A 23,910-nucleotide genomic window follows, 5' to 3' on the forward strand; every position below is an offset into this window, starting at 1 on the left:
CTTTCTCTTTTTCAAAAGATAATTTCAATTATAGTGAAAGCATGCAAAGCATCAGATGACATCTCCCCTGATGAATGCACAAAACAGGCTGCACACGCCCTGCTTGGGCCTGACCGTTATTTCCTCAGAGGACTGGATCCCCTTCTAGGGTACTGGAGGCGCTGTGTGAACATGAACTTAGCTCCGGCTCAAGCTTTGAGGGCTCATGTGTTCATCCTCTCACAAAACATAAGAGATTTGTTTGCAGTTGACAGTTGTGCACATCCAAATATTTCTTAATAGTTATTATTCTTTTTTTACACGAGTATTTATAAACCAACCTTCGGATCTCATTAAAGTTAGTTCTACAAATGTTCTACCTGAATTCCTCTGAACTAAAAAGTGGCGGAGGTTAAACAGTTCGAAAGTCTGTTTGATGCGGTGCAGTCTGAGGGGTGGGGTTGAAGAAACAGCAAAGCTTGGAGTCAGAGCTTGGCTCAGATGTCCCCAGTCCCATGAGCTCCCTGGGAAGGAACCTTATCTGTTCGTACACAGTTCCCAGCACAGCAGCAGCCCCTTGCACATTTATACAGATTGTTGGGGGAGTGAGGGGTCCCCTCTGCCACTTGGAAGCCATTAGCTTTGAGTGTACCCTTGATGGCCCTCAGGACCATGGGCAAGGAACCTCCTCCTTCCCTAGACCAGAGATGGTGCATGTGCAAAGAGACTTGGAAACTACTCCCCACACAGAAGAGCTCTAGAAAGAAAACTAGAATACGGTGCCATTAGAGAGCCACACGGGACGCCGGAGATCAAGTGCTAAGCTGAGAAAGAACAGATCGGCAGGAGGTGGGGCAGGAAAAAAGGCCCTGGGGATGGGACGGCAGAATAACTCCCTACCCAAAGATGGCCACACTCTAACCTGCAGAACCTGCGCATATATTAGATTACACCGCAGAGAGGAATGAGGGTCACAGATGGAAGGAAGGTTGCTTGAGGAAGGGAGATGATCCCAGGCTATGCAGGTGGGCCCAGTGTAATCTCAAGGATCCTCAAAAGGGGAACAAGAAATCAGAACAGAGAACCAGAGAGACGGTCACATGAAGACTCCACCTGCCTTTGCTGACTCTGAAGAAGGAAAGAGCCACTAGCAAGGAACAGGGCAACTTCTCAAGACTGACAAGGGGAAGAAAATTGATTCTCCCTACAGTCTCCAGAAAGGAGCACAGCCCTGCACACCTTGACTTAGCCCAGTGAGACGTCTGTCCTCCAGAACCGTAAGAGAATACATTTGTGGGAAGAGGCTACATTTATTTGTCACAATAGCAATAGGAATCTCACGCATGGATCAGGTGGGATTCATGTGAGTGGGGCATGGTTGGGCAGTAGAAGTTTCTGGTAGGGGAACCTGCTACAGAAAGGGTCTGGAGTCAAGAATTGCATGGCATGTAGAGTGTGCAGGGAGGAGCTCACTTTCCTGGAGCAAGACCTTGGACTGATGGGACTGACAGAGAGGGAGGCCTGACACTCTTGAGGCCCAAGTTAAGAAAGGCTCTTGAGCCTCCAAGAGGGAGACCAGCCAGAATGTGCATGGCCCCAGGAGCCTGGGGCTTGACCTGGGGGAACGCAATGGAGGGAGCCACAGGAAAGCCTAGAAGATGTGTGTGTGGCAGAGACAAGAAGCATTGGCAGGGAGGCAAGGGAAGACAAATGGCACTGCCTCATGTGCCACGGCTCTGCCCCGCCATGCCCCAGGCATTCCACCTTCTCCTCCTGTCCTTTCCAGACCAACAGCATGTGGAAGAGAAGTGTTCAAAGGGCGGAAAAGGAACAACCTGGGTCCAGGTACTGGTGGTCTCACTTTTACTCACGACAGTCGTTGGAGAAGACATTGCCTCCCTGAGTCTCAGAGCTCTCACTGTAAAATTAGGATCATTCAGCAATATCCTTTCTTACTGTGAGAATTCAGGCTAATGCATTTTAAATCCTGGGCATTGCCTGACCCAAGCTCAAGGAACCAGAGCAATAAACAAGGCGGTCAAAATCCTTACAACCACAGGGCCAGGTACCTGGATGTTGAGTCTCCCTCGATGTGCGCCCAGGCCATAGCGCTTCACCGTGGAGGCATGGAGCTGGAAGTCTGTGATTTTTAAGGTTTCCAGACCAAGAGGTGGGCAACCTGGAAAGGACAATGCTTGTTAAAAACGAGGACAGATGCTGAAAGGGATGAGTTTCTTATTTTCTAAATCTGGCCGCGTGCTTTTCCATTTTCCCCTGAACTGCCACCCACAGGCATGCCCGGTCTTTCCAGACACGGTTGATTGAACTGTCAACATTAAGCCTATGTTCTTTCTTGTTGGCATTTGCTTTAGGGGTGTTTTTGCTCTGATATTCCTTCTTTTTTGCTGTCCATGCTACTGTCTGAGGCTGTTCCCAATTAAGGATCCTTCCCCAACGTGACTCAGTCAGGAAGCATCACTGGAGCTCTGCAAATTAATCAGAACCTGCTGATTTTGCTTCAGCAACTCTGGCCTTTATATTGTGCATGCTAATGAGCAGAGGAATATAAGTAGAAAAAAAAGTCTATTGTTTTCCATTCTCTGCAAAATGGATAATGTGGAGCACGACTAGTAAACACCATTTGCCCCTGGAATAAAACACCAGTGCTTGATCATCCCAGCCTAGCCCATTGTCTTTAAGAATGACAGTGTTTACAGCAGCATCCAGAATGGGTCTCCTGACCCCTGGGCTGCTGTTTGCCCCCACGCCCACCACAGTGAGTGGGGGAGCGTTTAGTGAAGGCAGAAGGGTGCACACAGTGAATGCGAAAGGCCATGCAGCGAGTGGGGGCCACACAATGAACTGGGGGGCCCCGCATTGAGGGCGTTTGTGCAGCAGGCATGCCAACCATCTGAGGCTGACCTCACAGAGGAAAACCTGGTTACCATGCCCCTTCCCTCCCCAGGGCCCTCACACCTTCCAGGCCTGAAGGACATAAATCTGACCCATGTGGTGGTATTTCCTGGGTCCCGCATGTTCACAGAGTCATTCTCCATCCTGCCTACCAGAAATGGACTTCAAGTGGCTGACCAACAAGGTTAATCTTCACACTACATACTCAGAAATCCTCACTGCTGCGCCTCCAACAGCCCTGCCTCCTCACAGAACCTTCTCATGTTGTCCCAGCAGCCCCACCCTGCCCCTCTCATGGTCTGGCACCTCCGTAGCTTGGCCCCTGAGCCCAGGTTATAATCCCACACCCCGTCACTCTCTGAGACAGCTGGGAGCCTGGGCCCGTGCCCTCCACTCTCACCTCAGGACAATGGGCCCTTTCTGTCAAATGCCACTCTCCTCTTGGAGTTCACAGTCCCCAGCGGTCACTGGTATCCACCAGAGGGCCTCGTCAGAATCCAGGGCAAGCTCTGAGAGTCAAGACCACTGACCCATTACACTCCTGTCCCTTCTGAGATGCTGGACTCCAGGACATCCTGCAGCCTGGCCCCAGGAGCCTAGGCTCTGGCTCAAGCTCTTGGGTTCCCTAAGCTGGGGCTGCTGCCCCTCTGTGCCCCATTCTTATCCTCGTCTCCTGCTCACTCCTTGCTCTTTTCCCCATCACCTGGTCTCAGCCTGTCCTGCCTTAGACACAGTCAGCTTTCTCAGGAATAACCAGTCTGTCCTGAGAGACCCTGCCCACCAAGAGACCCCACCCACTGAGAGAGAGACCCCACCAACTGACTGTGACACCAAGCTGGCTAGGCATCAGGTTCTATCAGGCGATTCCTGGTGGCCTGGGAATAGCCTCTATTTATCTTTACTCTGCCAGCTATGGTTTCAGGGTTCAAGGGACCTGGGGAGTTTCAGACCGTGATGGGGGGAACCAGGCACAGGTCCTGTCCCTCCACATCCTGGTGCTCAATACATGCCCACAACAGTCCCACATAACCAAGCACCAGAAACACCAAAAGGATCTGCTGTCATCTTACGAACCTATTTCACTGCCATGTTGAAAGTCTTCCCATCCACCAGCTTCTTCCTTGGTGGCAGAAGACACAGCAGGCAGTAAATTCTATGGACTTCCTTCAGCAAAGCCACTTTTATTTATATCATTTATACAGTCAAAGTGAGAGACAGACAGATGGACAGATAGCCCACCAGATGGACAGGCAGACATACATAGATCATGTACCAGCTCAATAAAGCAACAATAATTGCTATTCAAAACATTTCTTCCAGAAAAAGACAACGACTCCTATGCATGTGAGTATTTTAATTCAAAAAAGGAAGTACCTGACTAAAATTACATATCCATCAAAATTGCTTTTCTCTCAATAGACAGAAGCTCTGTCACATCCTCTTGCCAAGATACAGAAGGGGGTGAATAGAAAGTGCCCACAAGTGAGGTGTTTCATGGATGCACATCTAACAGCAACTGAAAAGTGCAATGCCTGCCCTCTCACAGGCTGAGTTTCCCGCAGCCAGCAGTGCCGGCAGCTGCCACATCTAACAGCCACTCTTGTCCACTCCTGTGATGGTGTCATGGCAAAGCCAATAACTTCACTCCCTCCACCCACAGCACAGATGATGACTTTGCGGGAGGAGCCCAGATAAACACACACGAACTTGGTCTGCTCGCAAATGTGGTCTTACAGGAACCCAATGCTCTGACACTGGGATTTTTTGTCCTTATTAGAAGATGCTATTTTTAGAGCCATTAGTTTGGTTTGGAAGCCTTCTCCATTGCCCGTGGCACTTACAAAGAAGCTAGAGATTCCACACAGAGAACACACAAAGTCCTTGAAAGGCAAAGACAGCGTTACTGATCCGCGTGGGTGACCGACGGCCCTTTGGTTGTAAGAAACCAACCACAGCCAACTTAGACAGGAAGGGAAGTCCCTAGAGAAATGACAGGGATGGCAGAAAGTGAGAAGGACAGAGGCGGGACACAGGACACGTGCGGGTGGAAAGGCACAGAGCTCCCGTCATCTAGGCAGCAGAACAGTGGATTCCAATGGCACTGTCCACCTGCTATCACACCTCTGAGTTTCCACTCAACCTCACGCGTGCCTCCAGAGAGGGCCTGACTCGCCTGGTCCCCTGGCTGCCCACTGGGATCAGGGTGCTGTTAGCAAAACAAGGGGATGCCAAATTCAAACCGACACGGGGCACAGGACAGGCATCTGCATCTGCATCTGCCGCCCGGAGCTGAGTGTGAACACAGCTCAAGCAGGCTCATCCAGCTTCTGAGTTATCGGTTCTTCCAACTGCCTCCTCCTACCGGCCAACCCCAAGAGGGGCAACACCTCCATCTCCGCTTCCTCTCTCCCTTCCTTTCCTGGGATTTTTGCTCCTGACTCCATTCATTCACAGTGGCCCTGGTCACTCTGTGGCCCTTTGGGACTCCTCAGCCTCTTCTCTGTTTCTTCTATACTGGGCCCCGCAGTCTCTGCCTCTCAGCCACTCCTCCACCCCCACACCACGCATGGCCCTGGTTTCCATCACACAATGTTCTGCTCTTTCTCTTCTTCTCTCTCAGTCCAGACCTTCCTTCCTTGTTTGGACTTTGCTTTCCACCTCCCCGAGGGCAGTCTTTCCCCTGCTGTGGCACAGGCTCGTCACCCTCAGACTGATTCCCTAAGAGAGCCCCTCCCCTTCCCTGGAACAATCCACCTTCTGAGCCCACACCTCAGCTATGAGGTGTCACAGGCACCGTCTACACCACTTGGCGTCCAATGACATGCACAAAGTTTACATTCAGGGCCGGGCACAGTGGCTCACGCCTGTAATCTCAGCACTTTGGGAGGCCAAGGCAGGCGGATCACTTGAGGTCAGGATTTCGAGACCAGCCTGGCCAATATGGTGAAACCCCATCTCTACTAAAAATATAAAAGTTAGCCAGGTGTGGTGGCACATGCCTGTAATCCCAGCTACTCGGGAGGGTGAGGCAGGAGAATCGCTTCAACCTGGGAGGCGGAGGCTGCAGTGAGCTGAGATCATGCCACTGCACTCCAGCCTGGGCTACAGAGTGAGACACTGTCTCAAGAAAAAAAAAAAAACAAGTTTAAACTCAGATCACTTGCTTGTCTGGAGACCGGCCTATTGACGTGGCGGGCAGGCCTCAGAAACCTGGTGGCTCCCATCAGGCAGGTGTGAATGCGGCAGCTGGAGTAATCCGCCTGCAATCTGCAGCTGAAGCAAATACCCAGTCATCTTCCAATGTCTGCTGCAAAAGAATCTCCTCAAGGTTGTCACCACTTCTTCCTCGGGACTCTGTCCCCTCACTTTCGTGTGGCAGAGGCCGCAGTATCAGTCAGGCACACAGCAGTAATGTCAGCTTCACTTGGAAGGTTCTCATTTCATCAGTCTTCCATTCTTTATTTTTCCCTTTGATAGCCTCCTCTCCTTCCTTCCATCCCACGTCTGCCTCACTCTGACTTCACCCTGTTTTCCATGAGCATCAGGGCAATTCACAAATGTTACTGCAACCCTGCCTAACGCAGGGCGCCATGCCCCGCAGCACGGCATCCTGCAGGCTCACATAAAACTACCCACTGAGTCAGCTGGGAGTTACCCCCCTTCACCAAACCCCACTTGATAACATTTGTTAAGTTAAAAAGAAGTTTAAGAATAAAGTAGTCTAAGCACAAGCTCACTATCCCACATACCTTTATGCAAAGATCAACAAGGCAAAAATCCCATATCAGAATAAAGCATCCCAGGAAAAGTTCCCAAGCCCATCTTAAAGACTTATATTGAACATCTGACATAGGAATCTCCACATTTAGAAAAAGGCAGGGTTTTCCTACGCTAAAGAACAGGAAGTAAAGGACTAGAAAATAAAAGACAGGAAAATTATCTTTTGCTTTAAAGATTCTAAATTAATTCAAAATACAGAATATTGAAATATTCACCAAACTTAATACTTAACTCTGATGAATTTCAGAATATTTCAACCTGATTCATTGTTCTTCTTTTCTTTCTACCCTGAGAGCATCATCCTAGAGATTTCTTTCTTTCTTTTCTTTTGAGACAGATTTTCACTCTTGTCACCCAGGCTGCAGTGCAATGGTGTGATTTTTGGCTCACCACAACCTCCGCCTCCCAGGTTCAAGCAATTCTCCTGCCTCAGCCCCCCAAGTAGCTGGGATTATAGGTGCCCGCAACCATGCCCAGCTAATTTTTGTATTTTTAGTAAAGATGGAGTTTCACCATGCTGGCCAAGCTGGTCTTAAATTGCTGACCTCAAGTGATCCACCCGCCTTGGCCTCCCAAAGTGCTGGGATTACAGGCGTGAGCCACCGCACCCGGCCCATCTAGAGATTTTTGACAGGTCTACTCAACGTCTAAAATGAATAAAGTGACCTGCTCCTCCCTCAGGTTCTCCGGCTAAGGGGAACAATACTACAGTGGGGAGAGAATTATGCAGGATGAGGAAACCACTTGCAAAGCATGCTGAGCCACGTCGGAGAGAGGAGGACTGGGGAATCTTCAACCTGCAGAATGGTCTGGAGGTCTCAGAGCCACAGGGGCTAGAGCAAAACATTTGAAAACATCTGCAGTTCCCAGGCCTGCAGAGGTCTTGAAAAGTGGATGAGACCTCTCTCAGCTGCACCCTGGGCTGACAAAGACCAAAGGGAGCACAGTGCAAACAAGTCACCAGAAACCAGCAGCTCCCACTCCCTTAGGCCAGTGCCCAAGGCCACTCCTGGTCCCTGAAGTGACATCATTGTCAGCACTTCAGTCTCTGGGCTGCACCCTGGTCTTTGGACCCCAGCCACCATGGGGAACTGCTGCTAACACTGTAACCCCTAGGCAGCTTCTCTGAGGCAATCAGCAGCCAGACAAGATCCACAGCATGAAGAAACCAGCATCCAGGAAACCTCCATGTCTTCAAAACCAGAAATCTCAAAAGAAGGGCAGAGATGGCAGAAAGAAGACAAGTACTGTCTCCCAGCCACAGTCCCGGGCTTGTCTAGGACTGCCAGGAGATTACCGAGCGTGATCATCAGAATAGCAAAGACTTTGCAGCAGCAACCTGTGCATTCTAAGGGCTGAAGGAAAAGAAAGTGGGATCTGGAAGCCACTACCAGCTAAGTTACAGTCAATAGTCACGGTAATTGTCATGGTAATTAAGGGCTCTTTCAGACACAAGAGTATTCAGAAAATGTGCCCTACTCCCACCATAACCATAAGCCTTTACTGAAAGAACAGCTGGAATCACGGCGCCCAGAAACATAGACACAAAGGCAACCAGACACGTGACCGGCGGGTGCGGCAAACACTGAGGACTGCATGGCACTTCCCGCAAAATGAGCCCAGAGAACACTGCCAGTCAAAGAACTCCAAAAGCATAATAAAGTTAGAAGGAGAGGGTAGAATTCCATCGACTTTAAATTCTCAAAGAAACATCTGCTCCCGGTCCCAGGAACTGTCAATCACAATACTACTTCCAAGGACTAGGACTTTTCCCCATCCTTCAGAAAACATTACTGAGAAAGACACGACTGTTGCATGGGTGACTAAGCAAAACGAAGGAGAAGCAAGGTTTCGAAGCTTAATTTAAATATCTGTAATCAGAGAGTTTAAAAAAATCTTTGTTGGAACTGTAACATATTTGTATTACAATGTCAATTGATGATATAATTACTAGGTTTAAAGAGTGCTTGAAATAAGTGGGAAACTCATTGGCAGCTCTTCATCCCTCAGCAGTGTTCTGCCGGGGTTCCCAGCCAGGCTGCAGGGAAGCAGGCTCCAACGTCAATCACTCAGTGACTCTTGAGCCCATTTGTTCCAACAGCCTCAAGACGAGCTCCCCGTTCCTCCCCTAAAATGAACAAATTCATCCTTTACCATTAAATCAAGTTTCTGTTGCTTCTAGAAAGAAAAAAGGATCTAATCCTGAGAAGCATGTGGGTGAGGAGAACACAGAAAAAAGTGTGAAAACACTTCAGGAAAATATTAATTAGAGATCAGAGATGTGTCACAATCTGGAGGAAAGGAGAGTGACAATCATCCACGATGAATCTGCTTTTCTCTTAAAGAGAAAAAGCCTCTCTGAGAACACACCACGCTGAGCAGGGCGCCATCTCCCAGCCCCATGCTCTATTCTTCGGGAGGTGAGCATGGGGTCCCCTGCCTCATTCTACCCCACCCCACGCACGCACTGCCTTAGATCTGTCTCTTGCTAGCAGTCTCTGCATTACAGATACTTTTCCAAAGAGACATCTGCCCTCTGGCACAGATTCATTAGTCCTCATCATCGTCATCATCACCACCATACATTACCATGTATGCACAGCAACTCTTGAACAAATTGCAAATGTCCGTTGCATTTAAGATCATGGGGGCCTTTGTGGCCCAGAAATTCTAGGGCACAGTCAGAATATAGCATATAAGTAAGAATTCTCAATCTAGCATCGACCCCAACACCCCACCTTCAGTATTCCAAATCTGTCTGGGGGGTAGGGGGCTGTTATGGAGTCATGTCATGAAAATTATTTTAAAAGTGTAGTGATTTGGGGAGCACCAAGGAAAACCTGCAGGTAACTACTGCGAGACAGACCAGCTAGAGACTCCTGTCATTGAATCTGCACAATGACCCCAAGAGATGGGCATCGTCGCTCATCGTCGCTGAGACTCAGGGATGCTGAACACCGTTAAATAGCCATTAGGTGTCTGAGTTATAAAAGCTCAAGCGTAATCTTTACACCGTCTCCGTCTGACTTGAAAACTCGAGAGCATAACACAAATGAAGTTGCTTGGTGGTGTTTGGGGTCACACCAGGAAAAGGGCTGGAGCCAAGACAGGCGTTTCCCGCTGGCAGAGCAGAGTTCAGAGTCCAAGGCCCTGTGGCCTGCTGTGATCGCCTCAAGACATGATGGGCGCTTCCAGGAACAAGCTAACAGCCTTCCTGAACTTTTGCTTTCATTGCCGCCTATAAATGGAGTAGCTTCGACTTAACAGAATTATTTCCTTCGCCTTTCTGAACTTGACATTCCCTTTGATCAGTGAAGTGTGGAGGCAGCTTCCCAGTGCACTGAAAATCTGTCTGCAGTAGCTCTCTGACTTTCTCAGATACCACTGGCTTCCCTGAGGGACAGGGTGTCTCTCTGGGTCTTGGGAAATCTCTTAGCCAATCTCAGCCTTATCTAGTTGTCCTTGGAAAGCTGTTTAACACCCACCACGGGAGAGATGATCCTTCAGACCCTCATCACTGAGCTCCTCCAGACAGCAGTTCTCACCCCAACTGAGCATCAGAATCTCAAAGAAACTTAAAGGAAAGGTGTCCTAACCCCTCTCCCAGAAACTGATCAATAGGACAGCAAAGGAACCCACCACTGGTCTGAAGTTCCCAGGTGATTCTTCTGAGACAACCAGTCTCAGAAGAGAGTCCCTGCAAACCTGACTGGGGTCTTTTACCTGTGAGGTTACACAAGCTCAGAGATTTTCTTTCCCAGACCCCAATGGATCCAACAGAGGATACTCTCAAAGAATTGGGTTCCAGTCCACGCTGGCTACAGCAGCTGAGCTCTGGAGTCAACCTGGAGCCTCAGCCTCAAAGGTTCTGATCACCTACCTCCTTCTTAAATGTCCAGCTCAGGGGCTGTTCTATCTGAAAAGCCTCCCAAGACTTCCTCCCCTGCACTCAACCCTCTCAGCCTACTCACTCCTGCCTTTAGCCTAACCTCCTAGGAAAAGTCCACACTGTTACCGTGGTAGTTTAGTCTGTCTCCCTGAACAGGCTGTGAGCCTCAAGAGCAGCAATGACAAGTTTTCATCCCAATGCCCAACCAATGTTCCCAAATGAATGAATTTGCATTATGATCCAGTATAACTGATAATCCCTACGTCTGCATCATCATGGAAAACTAACACTATTCTTTATACATTGCTTATAAGGCTCAAAAAAAAGGAATTATTGATTCGAAAGAACATTTATCAACCCTCAAGCACTTGCCAATTATTATCTTCATAAATTTTTCCACATCCGTGTACTACCTGCACTATTATTTCCCTAATGTTTTTATTTAAATCAGATTACTTTAATGAAAATATGTTCATGTAAAAAGAAACTTTATCACTAGAGGATAACATGAAAATATCTCATGACCTTGGGGTGGGCAAAAAACATTCTTAGCCCAAAGGAAAAAGTACTGACCACAAGAGAAAATATTGATGATTGGTCTATATTAAATGTAAGAGCATTTGTTATTCAAAAGACACCTCTACTAGAGTTAAAAGTGAGCCAAGAAGTGGGATATTCACTATGCATGTATCTGATACAGGACTCATATTCATTGTATTTTCAAGAAAAACAAATAAACAAATAAAAACCCTCCTATAAATCAACAAGAAAAACAACAGGCAAAAGAACTGAGCATGTATTCACAAATGAGGTTATCCTAATGGTAAGTAAGCATTAGTCACTAGTCATCAGGAAAATGCAAATTAAGACCACAATGAGATATCAGCCAATATGAATAAAATAAAATAAAGACTGACAATATCAAATGCTGGTAAGAATGTGAAGCAACTAGAACTTTCATTCACTGCTGGTAGAAGTGTTAACTGGTACAATCAGTTTGGAAAAATCTCCAGCAGTACTTAATCATACACTATGATCCAGCAATTCTTATAGGTATACATGCAACAAAAATGCATTCACATATACACCAAAAGACTTATTCAAGAATAGTCCTAACAGCACCATTTATAATAGCCAAAAACTGAAAACAATCCAAATGCCCATCAACAAGAGAATGAATACCCTGCAGTATAGTCATGCACTAGAATACTATAAATCAATAAAAATAAATGAACTATGCGATACACAACATAGATGAATCTCATAAACATCATATTGAGCAAAAGAAGTCAGACACAAAAGAGCATACCATGTGTTATCCTATCAATATTAAGTTCAAAACAGGCAAAAGTTGTATCTGATGGTGGTTATCTTTGAGGAGAAGCAGGAGTAATGGTTACTGGCTGGAAGTAGGAAGGAGGACTGAAGTTGAGACCTCAGAACAAAAATATATAAAAGGCTGCTAGAAACTGGAAACTCTGCTGTATTGGAGGTTCTGCATTTTGAGCTAGTCAACATTTACAGATCTGAGAAAAGGCTTAGACTGTCCCTCCTGGAGAAAATCTGGCTGAATCTTGCCTCACTGAAAAATAAATAAAGAATGAACACTAATGTACAGTCTGTGCAGAACAAAAAATTCCACCAAAAGAACGTTAAAGGAGGTATACCATCCAAAACACTCAGAGAAATAATGTGACCTTGAAAGTAACTTGATGTGATAGCTAGGAAAATATTTCACCCAGACACTGTTCATCCTTTGTATAATCCAAGAGTCATGGCCTCTACTTGCCATTAAAAAAAAAAAAAAACTGCGGAAGAAAAGGATAAACAGGAAAATATTTTAAATAAGGCCAAATAGCAAGAAAACTAAAAATACAGAAGCAGAATTAAAACCTACAAGGAAGATCTATTCTTTATGAATGGAGGTCTTTGCCAACACAGTAAAGAAAAATAAAGGTATAAAAATTGAAAAGGAAAAAACAAAATTGTCATTATTTCATATAAATCATGATTTTGTACTTAAATATCAAATAATATGTAATTAATAAGAGTTTGGCAAGATTGCTGAATATAAAAATCAACATTCAAAAATTAACTATACACCTGTAGTCTACCAGTAAAGAGTAGAAAATTGAAATTAAAAGTATCACAGAATAGCAAGTATCAAAGGGTAAATCTATTAAAAGATATATAAGACCTCTAGAGATAAATTTCTATGAGAGATATTAAAGAAGGTCTAATATGTGGAGAGATATACCATGTTCATGGATTAGAAGAATCAATGTTGTAAATGTGTTCATTCTCCCAAATTGATTTGTAAAATCAATGCAAATCTAAATCAAAATTCCAAGAGCATTTTTGTAGAACTTGACTACATGATGTAAATGTGTGTGTGTGTGTTTACAAGTACACATAATGGGTCAAGAATAAACACAACTTTTAAAGAAGAATGGGTCCTGTTCTACCAGATGTCAAGATTTGTTATAAACCTACGGTAATTAAGAAAGTGAGATATTTCAAGCATGGGTAGAAAAATGCATTAATGACAAAGATTAGGGAGCCTGAAAACAAAGCCAGGCATATATGGATACTTGATATCCAACAGACAGGTGAAACTGCAAAATACTGCCTTTTCATTTGGTACTTAGTACTTGTCTTAGTCTATTCAAATTGCTGTACCAGATTATAAACAACAGAAATTTATTTCTCACATATCTTTTTTCTTCCTTTTTTTTTTTTTTTTTTTTTTTTTTGAGACAGAGTCTCACTCTGTAGCCCAAGCTGGAGTGCAGTGGCACGATCTTGGCTCACTGCAACCTCCACCTCCAGGGCTCAAGCGATTCTCGTGCCTCAGCCTCCTGAGTAGCTAGGACTAGAGGCATGCATCACCAGGCCAGGGTAATTTTTTGTATTTTAGTAGTGATAGGGTTTCACCACGTTGCCCAGGGTGGTCTCAAACTCCTGAGCTCAGGTGATCTGCCTGCCTCAACCTCCCAAAGTGCTGGATTACAGGAGTGAGCCACCACACCCAGCCTATTTTTCACATTTCTAAAAGCTGAGAAGTCCAAGATCAAGGCACCAACAGATTCAGTGTCTGATGAGGACCTGGTTCATGGACAGTGGCTATCCTCTCCCTGTGTCCTAACATGGAGGAAAGGCCAAGGGAGCTCTTGGGGGTCTCTTTTATAAGAGCACTAATCCCGTTCATGAGAATTCCACCCTCATGATCTAATCACTGCCCCCTGCCCCCCCACCACACACACACAAAGGCCCCACCCCCAAATACCATTACCCTGTGGGTTGGCATTTCAACATACACATTCCGTGGGGACATGATCAGTTTATAGCATGTGTTTACTGCTTTCATAGTCAAATGTTTAATAAGCCAGGAAAGAAACCTACGTTCACCATAAGACCAACTTCCACCACAAGTGGTTTAAGTGCCAATTTTTTTTTTATAAAGTTTTAGGGCATAACATGGTAAATTTGGTTTTCTATTAAATCCATTCCAGAGTCAGTAATACAGAATAAAGAGGGTTTTATCACAGAAGCTTTGAGAAGATGGAAACAAGATAGGTCACAGTATGCCAAGAACAAATTCCCCAAGAGCAACAGAAGCACATGTACTCTCCTCTGTCATGGGGATTCTGAAGAGGTACAGCCCTAGAATGTCTCCCCTATAAATGGACCAGTATGTACTTGGTCAATAAGAACCACACTTGGGGTCAAGTGACTGACACAAATGAACGAAATTTCATGCCACCTATGGGTGCTACCGAGCACATCAGAGTTCTGTCCCCTAAACCCTTGTCTGGGAAGTATTTCTAGGCTGACAAGTCCACTGTGCCTATGGTTTCAGACCAAGGTTTCTGAAGCTTATAGCTGCAGACTGGCCACACTGCTCATGTGGTGTTCATAAACACACTAAGTTTACAGACATGTCTACTGTAGGCTACAGCCAGCCCAGGACCCCTAATCAAACCCAGTGAAGGCCCTGCCACAAACCCATTGTTAGAAAAACAAAATAAAACTCTCCACATTGTAAAGGAATGCTATAAAATCCTTCAAAGGCACATGTTTCATTTTAGAGACTAAAGAATAACTTTTTAGGCATGTTTGAGATGGAGCACAAAGTGGAAAATAGCAAGGAGTAGGGGCACCTTTGGTTTCCCAGCACCCATATTTCTTGGGCTTCCTAACCACCGTCTGTCAAGAGGGGTGTGACTCTGTCCCAATTCCAGCCCCTCACCTCCCCTGTCACTCCCATAGGAGTCTGAAATACAGGCATGGCAGTTTATCATGTCTACTATGTCGGTAAAATCCTCCAGAATCAGGGATCTGGGAATAGTTGTGCCAGATGCCAAGAAGGAAGACCCAATTTAGCCCCAGGGAACTGTCTGGTTATGCGATGAAGAGAAGAGGCTCATAACAAGGGCTTGGATAAAAAACCAAACTGTCTGTGATGCAATGAAAAACCCTCAAGCTTAAAACACACACACATATACATTAAGTTGGCCAATCCCCAAGTATGGTGCCTGATTGAGGCCTCAAACTTCTTCCAGTCAAGGCATGAGGGAGATGCATCAAGCAAGCTCGCATTCACCAACATGTGTCAGGGAAACCATCCTACTTCCATCCTGGTAGGAAATCACGTTTCCTTTTTTTTTTTTTTTTTTTTTTTTTGGTGGGACAGAGACTTACTCTGTCACTCAGGCTGGCGTGCAATGGCGTGATCTTGGCTCACTGCAACCTCCGCTTCCTGGGTTCAAGCAATTCTCCTGTCTCAGTCTCCTGAGCAGCTGGGATTACAAGTGCTTGCTGCCACGCCTGGCTAATTTTTGTATTTTTAGTAGAGACAAGGTTTCACCATGTTGGCCAGGCTGGTCTTGAACTCCTAACCTCAGGCGATCCACCTGCCTTGGCCTCCCAAAGTGCTAGGATTACAGGCTTGAGCCACTGCACCCGGCTGATCATGTTTCTTCCCTACAGATCTTGCTCTAAGAACTGAAATCAAAGACCACTTCCTTGAAAGGACCAGCTGCTGTTCTGGGTCATAGAGAACCCATTTGAGCATATGTAGAGCAACTGTTCTGTTCACCATGATGCTGACTCTACCACAATGTGGGTACTCAACAAACAGGTTCACCATTGTCAAGTACTGCTACCAACACTGGGTCTATCCAGAGATGAATCAGACAAGGCCTCTGCTCTTAAGCATTCACAGGCTTTCAGAACCAAAGAGCTATGCACAGGAATCACTGTGAAATGAGAAACAAGGGAACCAGGACCATGAGAAAGAAGCATAGGAAACTGAAGAGAGGTGATCAGAGGAGGCTTCCTGGAAGTGGGATTTGCAGAGCACTGAACTTCTAAGGAAGAGGTTAACAAACTATAGCCTGTGTAAAGGTCAAATACAGCCCACCACCTGTTTTTGTATGATCTGTGAAATAAGAATAAATTTTAAATATTTTAAGGTTTACATTTTAAATGGTTATATAAGCACTTATATAATATCTTGATTTTGCCTCTTAGCTACTAAAGCATAAAATATTTATAATCTGATCCTTTATTGCCAGCCCCTGTTCTAAGGCACACAAAAGACCCCAAGATGGTAAATTCAAGTCATAGCTAATGTTTGCTGAGAGCTTACTGTTCGCTGTGTGCTACACCGTGCAGACAGTACTTAATCTTCACAATATGCCTATAAAGGTAATGTTATTCCCACTTCACAGAGGAGGAAACTGAGTCATAGAGAAGTTAGTAACTTGTCCAGAGTCTGGCAGCCAAAAGTTAGTAACTTGTCCAAAGTCTCGAGTGTAAGTCTGATCCCAAAGCTGTCCTCTCAGTCACCAACTTTGATGCTTGTCCAATTCCCTATAGAGAGAACATGTGAGCAGAAGCTTAAAGCTTGGGACACATGCGAAAAACAAGCCCTCATCTGTCTGGAAACAAAGGGAAGGAGAGGCCAGAAAATGGGTAAAATCATGGTGGGAATTGCCAAGTAGAGTATAATTCTGCAATGAATGCATGGCAAATAAAATGGCATAAGGTAATTTCATTGCAACAAAAGCTGTCTATAGTAGCAAAAAATTGGAAACAACATAAATGTCTATTATTAGGTGGTTATATTATGGAATGTTATGTAACCTTTGGGAAAAAAAAAAAAGGTCATGCTTTATCTTCATTGTATTGGTCAGCTACTGCTGTATAACAAGAAACCCCTAACTCTTAATGGCACACAATTAGCATTTACTTTCAGGTGTCTGTAGATCAGTTGAGCTCAGCTGGGTAGCTCTGGGTTGCTGGTTGGGCCCACATCTGTTCCACTCATTGCTCAGCCTCCTAGGACCAGGGGTCTAGGCATGTACACTCTTCTTGTAGAGATGCAAGAGACCCAAGAGACAAATGGAAACAAGCAAAGCATGGGCTCAGAACTGACACTTGACCCCTGTTGGCCTAACAAGGCTCATGGACCAGCCCAAAGCCAAGGGACTTCCAGCTTTGGCAAAGGGAACTAAAGAGTTACACAGCAAAGGGTGTGGGGATGAGAAGAGGTGAAGAATTAGTTAGAATGATGACTCAACCAACTTCTTAAACTATTACAAAACAACATCTAAAATGTAGCTGGATACTTGCCACAGCTGAAACTACTCCTTAATCACAGTGACAGCCGTGTACATGGTCTCTTCCTCAAAAGCCAAAGTTCCATAAGGATGACTTCTACGTCTGAGATGAGCCTTTTAACCCCATCCACTCTCATAACTCCATGTGGTTAACATCGCCTGTACTGCCCACTACCTTGCAAATGAAGTGGCTGACATCTGCTCTGCCTGCCACCTTGAACATAATGTAGCTGTCACGTATACCAGCCCAACATTCTGCCACATTGCCCTCAAAGCCCCCCAGTGCAACCTGAGTAGATCCTGAGAGGAGGATGGACTGTGGGTTCTGAGAATGACCAGTTCTGCATTTGAGGCCACACTTTGCTTGCTCAGGTGCCCAACTCTAGGCCTGTGTTCCTAACGGCCATGCCACCCTGCCACATGTGCCCTGCCTCCATGGCCACCAACTGTCAGTTGCATGTCAGGGATCTCCTCAGCTGCTTTTCCCCTCCAAGGTTATCCTCGACCCCTCCTTTTTTTTTTTAGTAAAAGAAGTTTCACAGGCTAAAATCACATCTAGGGCATTCAATGAACCAGAGCCTTGATGACTGCCTATGAGACCAGTGATCCCAACCTGACAGAGCTTTGAGGCCAAAGGCAGGGGAGCAATCCTGGGTGGGCCAGTAGGGAGGGGTGTACCCATGGCAGAAAAGAAGGCAAATTTAGACGTGTGTGTGTGTGTGTGTGTGTAATTGAGTCTTCAAAAATCTTTCTGAAAATGTCTCCCCAAAAGTTTAAGAACTTCCAATTCTGATAATAAAGAACTAAGATAATTTAAACCAACCCTTCTGCTGAAGCTACTAAAAAAATCTGGGCAAAATATGTTTAAAAGCACTTAAAAATTAACAAGGCCGTGAAGAAGTACCAGGATCCAATCTGATGGCAGCAAGACCCAGGGAGGCGAGACCAACTCTCAAAGCCACGTCAGCCCTGTGGCATTTGTAATCCTGAAGAAACAGCTGGTGTTTTATCAGCCTGCTTGGGCACAAAATGCCAATGTCCAAGGTCCACTCAAGATGAGGAGTCCTATTACCCCCCATTTAGAGAAGACCCCAAAGAACCACACTGTCAGGGTCAAGCAGCAGAAACACAGCCACAGCGTGCACTGTGCAGAACGCACTCTCCTGGTCCAATGAGTGCTCTCAATGAGCAATGGGTGGAATGCACGCCTGCCCACTTTAAGAAGGAATAAACTTTCATTTGGTGAGTGACCACAGAAGGTCACTGTTGTTGACATCTGTTTTCACTTGAGGATGCACTATTAGCCATCTCTATGATTTCTTTGATGGCAAGTTCTTGGTTAGAAACACTGCCCCAAATCATTACATTGTGCCTAAGGAAGCACGCACTTCCATCTGTGACAATCAACTCTGTAACGTGGTTTATGGACTCGCATGGCAGCTAAAGTCCTGCCTCTGTAAATGCAAAGTTGTGAAATGCATTGTTTATTTTAAGCTAACCAAAAAGTCTAGAATCAGAAAATCTTGGGTTCAAATCCCTGTTTTTACCACATAGAAACCGTATAACCCTCGGTAAATTATGCACATTACCATGTCTCATTTTCCTCATCTGTAAAATATGGATAATAATGATAATAATAATACCCACAGTCAGAGGCCAAACACTCAGCAAGTGCCTGGCTACTGCGTAAGTGCTTAATAAATGGCTGTTATTACTAACACTCATTTTAGCCGAAATGTGATCCTGGTTACCACAGTTTAGAATAATAATGATCCAATAATAATAATGGCAGTAGTTAATAGCAATAGCTATAGCTCGTGGGCCAGAGATCATTCATGAGTCTCAAACTCATACCTTTGAACATCCCAAGGTGAGCAATTAAAGGTGCACTGTGTTCACATGACTGTGAGACACCGGCCCAGCACCGCATATTTTGCAAGTAGATTTGATCTCTGACCCCAGAGGCTCCTGGGTCAGGTTGGGAGATAAGAAATGCACACTCAAGGCCATGGGCAGCTAAGAGGTCCCACAAGAAAGGAAATGATGTCGTCTCTGAGGAGAGAGAGGTGGGGAAAGCAACCAAGAGCTCCAGGAAATTCAAAACTGACAGCAGCTGAATCGGAGAACCTGGCTGTGAGTTGGGAGGCAGTGCACAAGTGTGAATGCGGGCAGAAGCTGCCGTGAATGTTCTCCCCTGCAGCATCCATCAGAATAGACAGCAGGCCCCAGGCAGCCCCACACTCGCGAATCTGTAGTCGGGCTGCTGCACCAGGGGCCTGTACCCGCCCACCCTCCCTGAACAGGGCCTAGGACTGGTGTAGGGGCTCTGTGAGAGCCTCACTTACTCTCTCTGACATCTTCATGGGCCACACGGACACTGTGATCATCGTTGGCAGCCTTCTCAGAGCTCTTGGTTCTCATAACTTTTTTGTTGCTGTTTTTACCTAAAGGGGGAGAGAGAGATGCCTTTACTTTCACATATGTCAGAGCTGGTTCAGGATGCTGAGTTCAACTGTCCTCTCCTGCACAGCAGCCATCTCCCCTTCTGTTCCCCTGTTCCTAAAGATGGTGTCTTGCACTCTAAGGAGTCTCTAGTTAAAGGAAAGGAAATGTGTTATTAGAAACACCCAGGAGAACAAACACTCCTAATAAAAACAACGTACACCTGCACATTGTTACTATTATAAGACTGAAGATCACGCCTGTAACCCCAGCACTTTGGGCGGCCAAGGCACGCGGATCATGAGGTCAGGAGATCGAGACCTTCCTGGCTAACACGGTGAAACCCTATGTCTACTAAAGAGACAAAAAATTAGCTGGGTGTGATGGTGGGCACCTGTAGTTCCAGCTATTCGGGAGGCTGACGCAGGAGAATAGTATAAACCCGGGAGGTGGAGCTCGCAGTGAGCCGAGATCGCACCACTGCACTCCAGCCTGGGTGACAGAATGAGACTCCGTCTCAAAAAAAAAAGAAAAAAAATGACTGAAGAATACTTTTGGGTAGTACATTTGATCCTCACTGAGGCCCAGAGACATCATTTGTAGTTTCTGGAACTGGAAGTGGAGCCTCAGACTTGTGACCCCAGAGCTAGCATTTTCCACCCTGCTGGGCTTCTCCAACCTAACTCTCTCCCAGGCCCTGGCTTGGCACCTGTAGATAAGGATGCTGCCACCATTTGGGAAGCCTCCTTGCCATAGCCTGAGACACCTGCCTGCCACGGTCCTGCTGGCCCCCTGGCTCCTTCTCAAACTGCACCCCCTCTCCCTGCTCCAGCAACACAGGCCTCCTTTTAGCCTTCAGTTCATGCTTCTTCTTCACCAGAACTTTGTACTATGTTGTTCCTCCTGGAGCACACTTCCCTTCCCTTCACTCTCAAACTAATTAGCTCCTACTGATCCTGAAAATCTCAGCTCTGGCATTGCTTCCTTAAACTTTCCTGACCTCCCCACCAAATCAAATCCACTTTGATGGAAGTTGATAGCACCTGCTTTGGGTCAGGTTGCCTCTAGGTAGAGCCTGATGCAGGGGTTTGGATGCACAAGGTGTATTGAGGGAGAGGGAGAGGAAGAGAGGTAGGATGGGGTGAGGAAAGGAGCTAAGCAAGGCTGTGGTCTCAGCCAGAGTCAGGCTCAGCCCATCCCACAGGAGCAGCAACTACACACACGGTTGTCCTGACTCGGGACAAGGAGCTGTCATTTCTACTGCAGTTGGCTTCTGGCTACAGCCTGAGAATGGGAGATGTAGCCTTCCAAGGGTGCTTCTGCAGAGGTAGAAGCAGGTGTGAGCTGCCTGAAGAGGAGACTTCTGGTATCTGGGGCCTGTGTGTCCCTGTGGGGAAAGAAGACCTGGGCGGGGCACTGGCAGCCACACTGCAGCTCTGCACCCATCTTGGGTGGCAGCATCCCAGTGGCAATGGGATGTGTCTGTTGATGAGACAGGGATGACTTCTGGCTTTGCTCACTGCTCTGTCTCCAGAGTCTGGGACTTAGGAGGCTGTGATGAATGAATGAAGGCATGAATGAACAAATGAACCAGTCAGTGAGTGACAAACGAAAACAAGAGGCAGGGCAGGTCTGTGGAGAAAGAAACTTAGCTTGAACTTTAAAAGCCAGTTGAAATACCAAAATCAGCTGGTGGATTCTTCCAATAAGGAAATCATTTCCGACTATGTTACAGTCACCTGCTAAAAGGACACTTATTAAGAAAACCTTAAATCTTCAAGAAATTCAAGGGGTACATTGGGCCAAGCCAAAGGAAACCCCCTTTTTGTTATATTCTTGGGTGGTACCTGCTGGAAGTATCTTTCATTTCCATGTAAGCTTAAAATAAAATAAAAAAATTAAGTGTCCCCATTAGTGTCTAGAAGCCAATTAACTGAAACCTCTGTAAAGGCCAGAGGAGGAGGGCAAGTCAGAGACCTGAACCCACATCTCTGCCTGATGCTGCTTTGGCCTGTGTCCTGCTTCTGTGGGTGGGAACATCCCGGCTGGTGGGAAAACCGTGGAAGGAGGCCACCTCCTTAAAAGCCTGACTGGAGCTCCGTAAAGGCCTTAGTGGCTCCACAAAATCAGGAGCATAACTTCTGATAAGGCTGAGTTGGATTTTGCAGAAATATAAGATGTTTTAAGAAAAGGAAAGGAAAAAATTACGCAAAATATGTGAGAAAAAAAGCCAAAGTTCTGGAAAATAATGCCCATTCCAGCCTTCCCCAGAAGATGGTGTTCACGACAGCCTTCCTTCAGCCAGGGCCACCTCCATAGGCCCTCCACGGAACAGGCAGTGAGAGAGGGAGCCAGGCAGCCCCCCAACATCACCGCCTGGGCAGCCCCCACACCACAGCCCAGCCAGCCCCCACACTACAACACCATGGCCCGGGCAGCTCCCAATACCGTGGCCTGCGCAGCTTCTAATACCATGGTTTAGGTACCCCCCCACCAACCCCGCAACCATAATACCATGGCCTGGGCAGCCCCCACACCACAGCCTGGACAGCCCGCAATACCACGGCTTGGGCAGACCCCACACCATGGTCCTGCCAGACCCCACACCACAACACCGTGGCCTGGGCACCCCAGGCCCAGGCAGATTCAGGCCTATGAGGAAATGGCCCCGTTCAGCTCTGGGACTCCAGTGAAAGTCTGGATGTCAGGCGAAGGTCCTACTACACTGAGAGTGTGACTCTCCTGGCAGGGGGAGGGGGCTGGGATCAACATGTGGGGAACAGACTCCCCGAAGGGAGTGGCAGATGGGGCTGAGATAGCAGACAGGGGCCCAGCGCCTGCGCTGGGGAGGAGGCAGCTGGCGGTTGGGAGTACAGGCCTAAGGGCCTGGTTCCAGTCTGGGGTGCTGCCACGTCTGCCCCTACACCCACAGGTGTGTCCTGGGATGACCTCGTCACCTCTCTACACTTCGGTTCCCTCATCAGTGAAAGGAGAAGGCAACAATACCTGCCATGGTGGAAGCTACCAGCAGGAAACAAAAATGCTGCCTGAAGTGCTTAGGGTGGCCCTGGCCTGCACCCTCACTGACCAAGACCTATATCTTCTCACCCATCACAAAGAGCTATTCCAGTTGCTGGAGGAATAATAGCTAATGTGCATAGCATGGTTCAAAATTTACAAGGCATTTTCACATAGATTCTAATAGGGTCTTTGCATACCATTTTATAGATGGGGATACAGATGCTCAGAGGGGAGAAGAGAGCTGCCCAAGGTCACGGACAGAGCCAGGAGGGGACAGAGCTGGAGACTGACTCCAAATCTGAGCCCTTCACAGACAGCACACAGGACCCCCCTTCAGAGCCCCTTCCTCTCTCCTAACAAGAAAGGCGGCATATGGTCCATGCAGATGAAAGAAGAAAGCAAAATGGAAACAGTGTGCAGAGAAGGGGCCAGGATCAAGCCAGCATCTCCATCTGGGCTGCATGACAAAACCAAATTCCTTAAAAGTAGCAAACTGAATTGCCAATGCAGGCCACATGTTCTATTCTGGTCTACAGTGATAAATATAATTCTTGGTTAATAGAGAACTATTTTTCCCCTCACTATACAAAGGGCTTACAGTAGCAACCCCCAGAAGCCAGAAAAAAAAAAAAAATGCTTTGCTGCAATTTTGCATTTTCCCCAGGAAATTCCAGTCCAGCTGGCTCTGCATTCCTACAGTGAAGGACCCAGCCCAGGGCTCTGAGGTCCTTGCCTGCTTCTGCTTAAGGAACCCACATTAGGAGAAAGAAATGACCAAAGAGGTTCTCTGGGGCTCCCCAGAATTGCAGCACTAAGGCTAAATCACCACAAACACACCAGATCTGCTGGGAACACTCACACAAGGAGAGCCAGGAGAACTTCACAGGTGAACACAAAAATCTAAACAAAAGCAGTGAGAAACGCCTGCTCTGTGTGATGTTGGCAGGGAAAGGGCCACGACACAGGGAGGAACCGCCTGCACCCTTATCCAATTCTGAGGACAGGAAGCTCCCAGAGGAAATAAGAATCCAGGGGATCAGTGGGTCCTGAAGGGCGAGTTGAGCAGCGGACTGATGCGCTGGCTTCCATCCATCTCAATGACCTTGATGGGAGCTGGAGGGGAGGCTGTGGGCTGGACATGGAGGTACTTGTGAAATTGTCTAAGAACTTTTTACCAAAACTAGACCAAAATCAATCAATCGAACAACCCATCAAAATCCCATGGCCTGCCTCTCTCTCTCTCTCTCCCTCTCTCTCTCTCTC

At 46.7% G+C, this 23,910-nt stretch overlaps 1 protein-coding gene across 2 annotated transcripts in view; it reads right to left on the reverse strand.

Moving 5' to 3' along the window:
• Nucleotides 1-23,910, reverse strand: part of CPXM2 (carboxypeptidase X, M14 family member 2) — a 145,338-nt gene that overhangs the window by 114,217 nt on the left and 7,211 nt on the right. The window contains exons 2-3 of one of the 2 annotated variants that reach the window (XM_050803722.1): nt 19,530-19,628; nt 2,049-2,158 (exon numbers count right to left, since the gene is read on the reverse strand). In XM_050803722.1, the coding sequence (XP_050659679.1) occupies nt 2,049-2,158; nt 19,530-19,628 (209 nt within the window). The remainder of the gene's footprint in view (nt 1-2,048; nt 2,159-19,529; nt 19,629-23,910) is intronic. The other variant, XM_050803723.1, reaches the window with a different exon arrangement.

Source organism: Macaca thibetana, chromosome 9, assembly GCF_024542745.1.
Source record: "Macaca thibetana thibetana isolate TM-01 chromosome 9, ASM2454274v1, whole genome shotgun sequence".
Taxonomy (NCBI): domain Eukaryota; kingdom Metazoa; phylum Chordata; class Mammalia; order Primates; family Cercopithecidae; genus Macaca; species Macaca thibetana.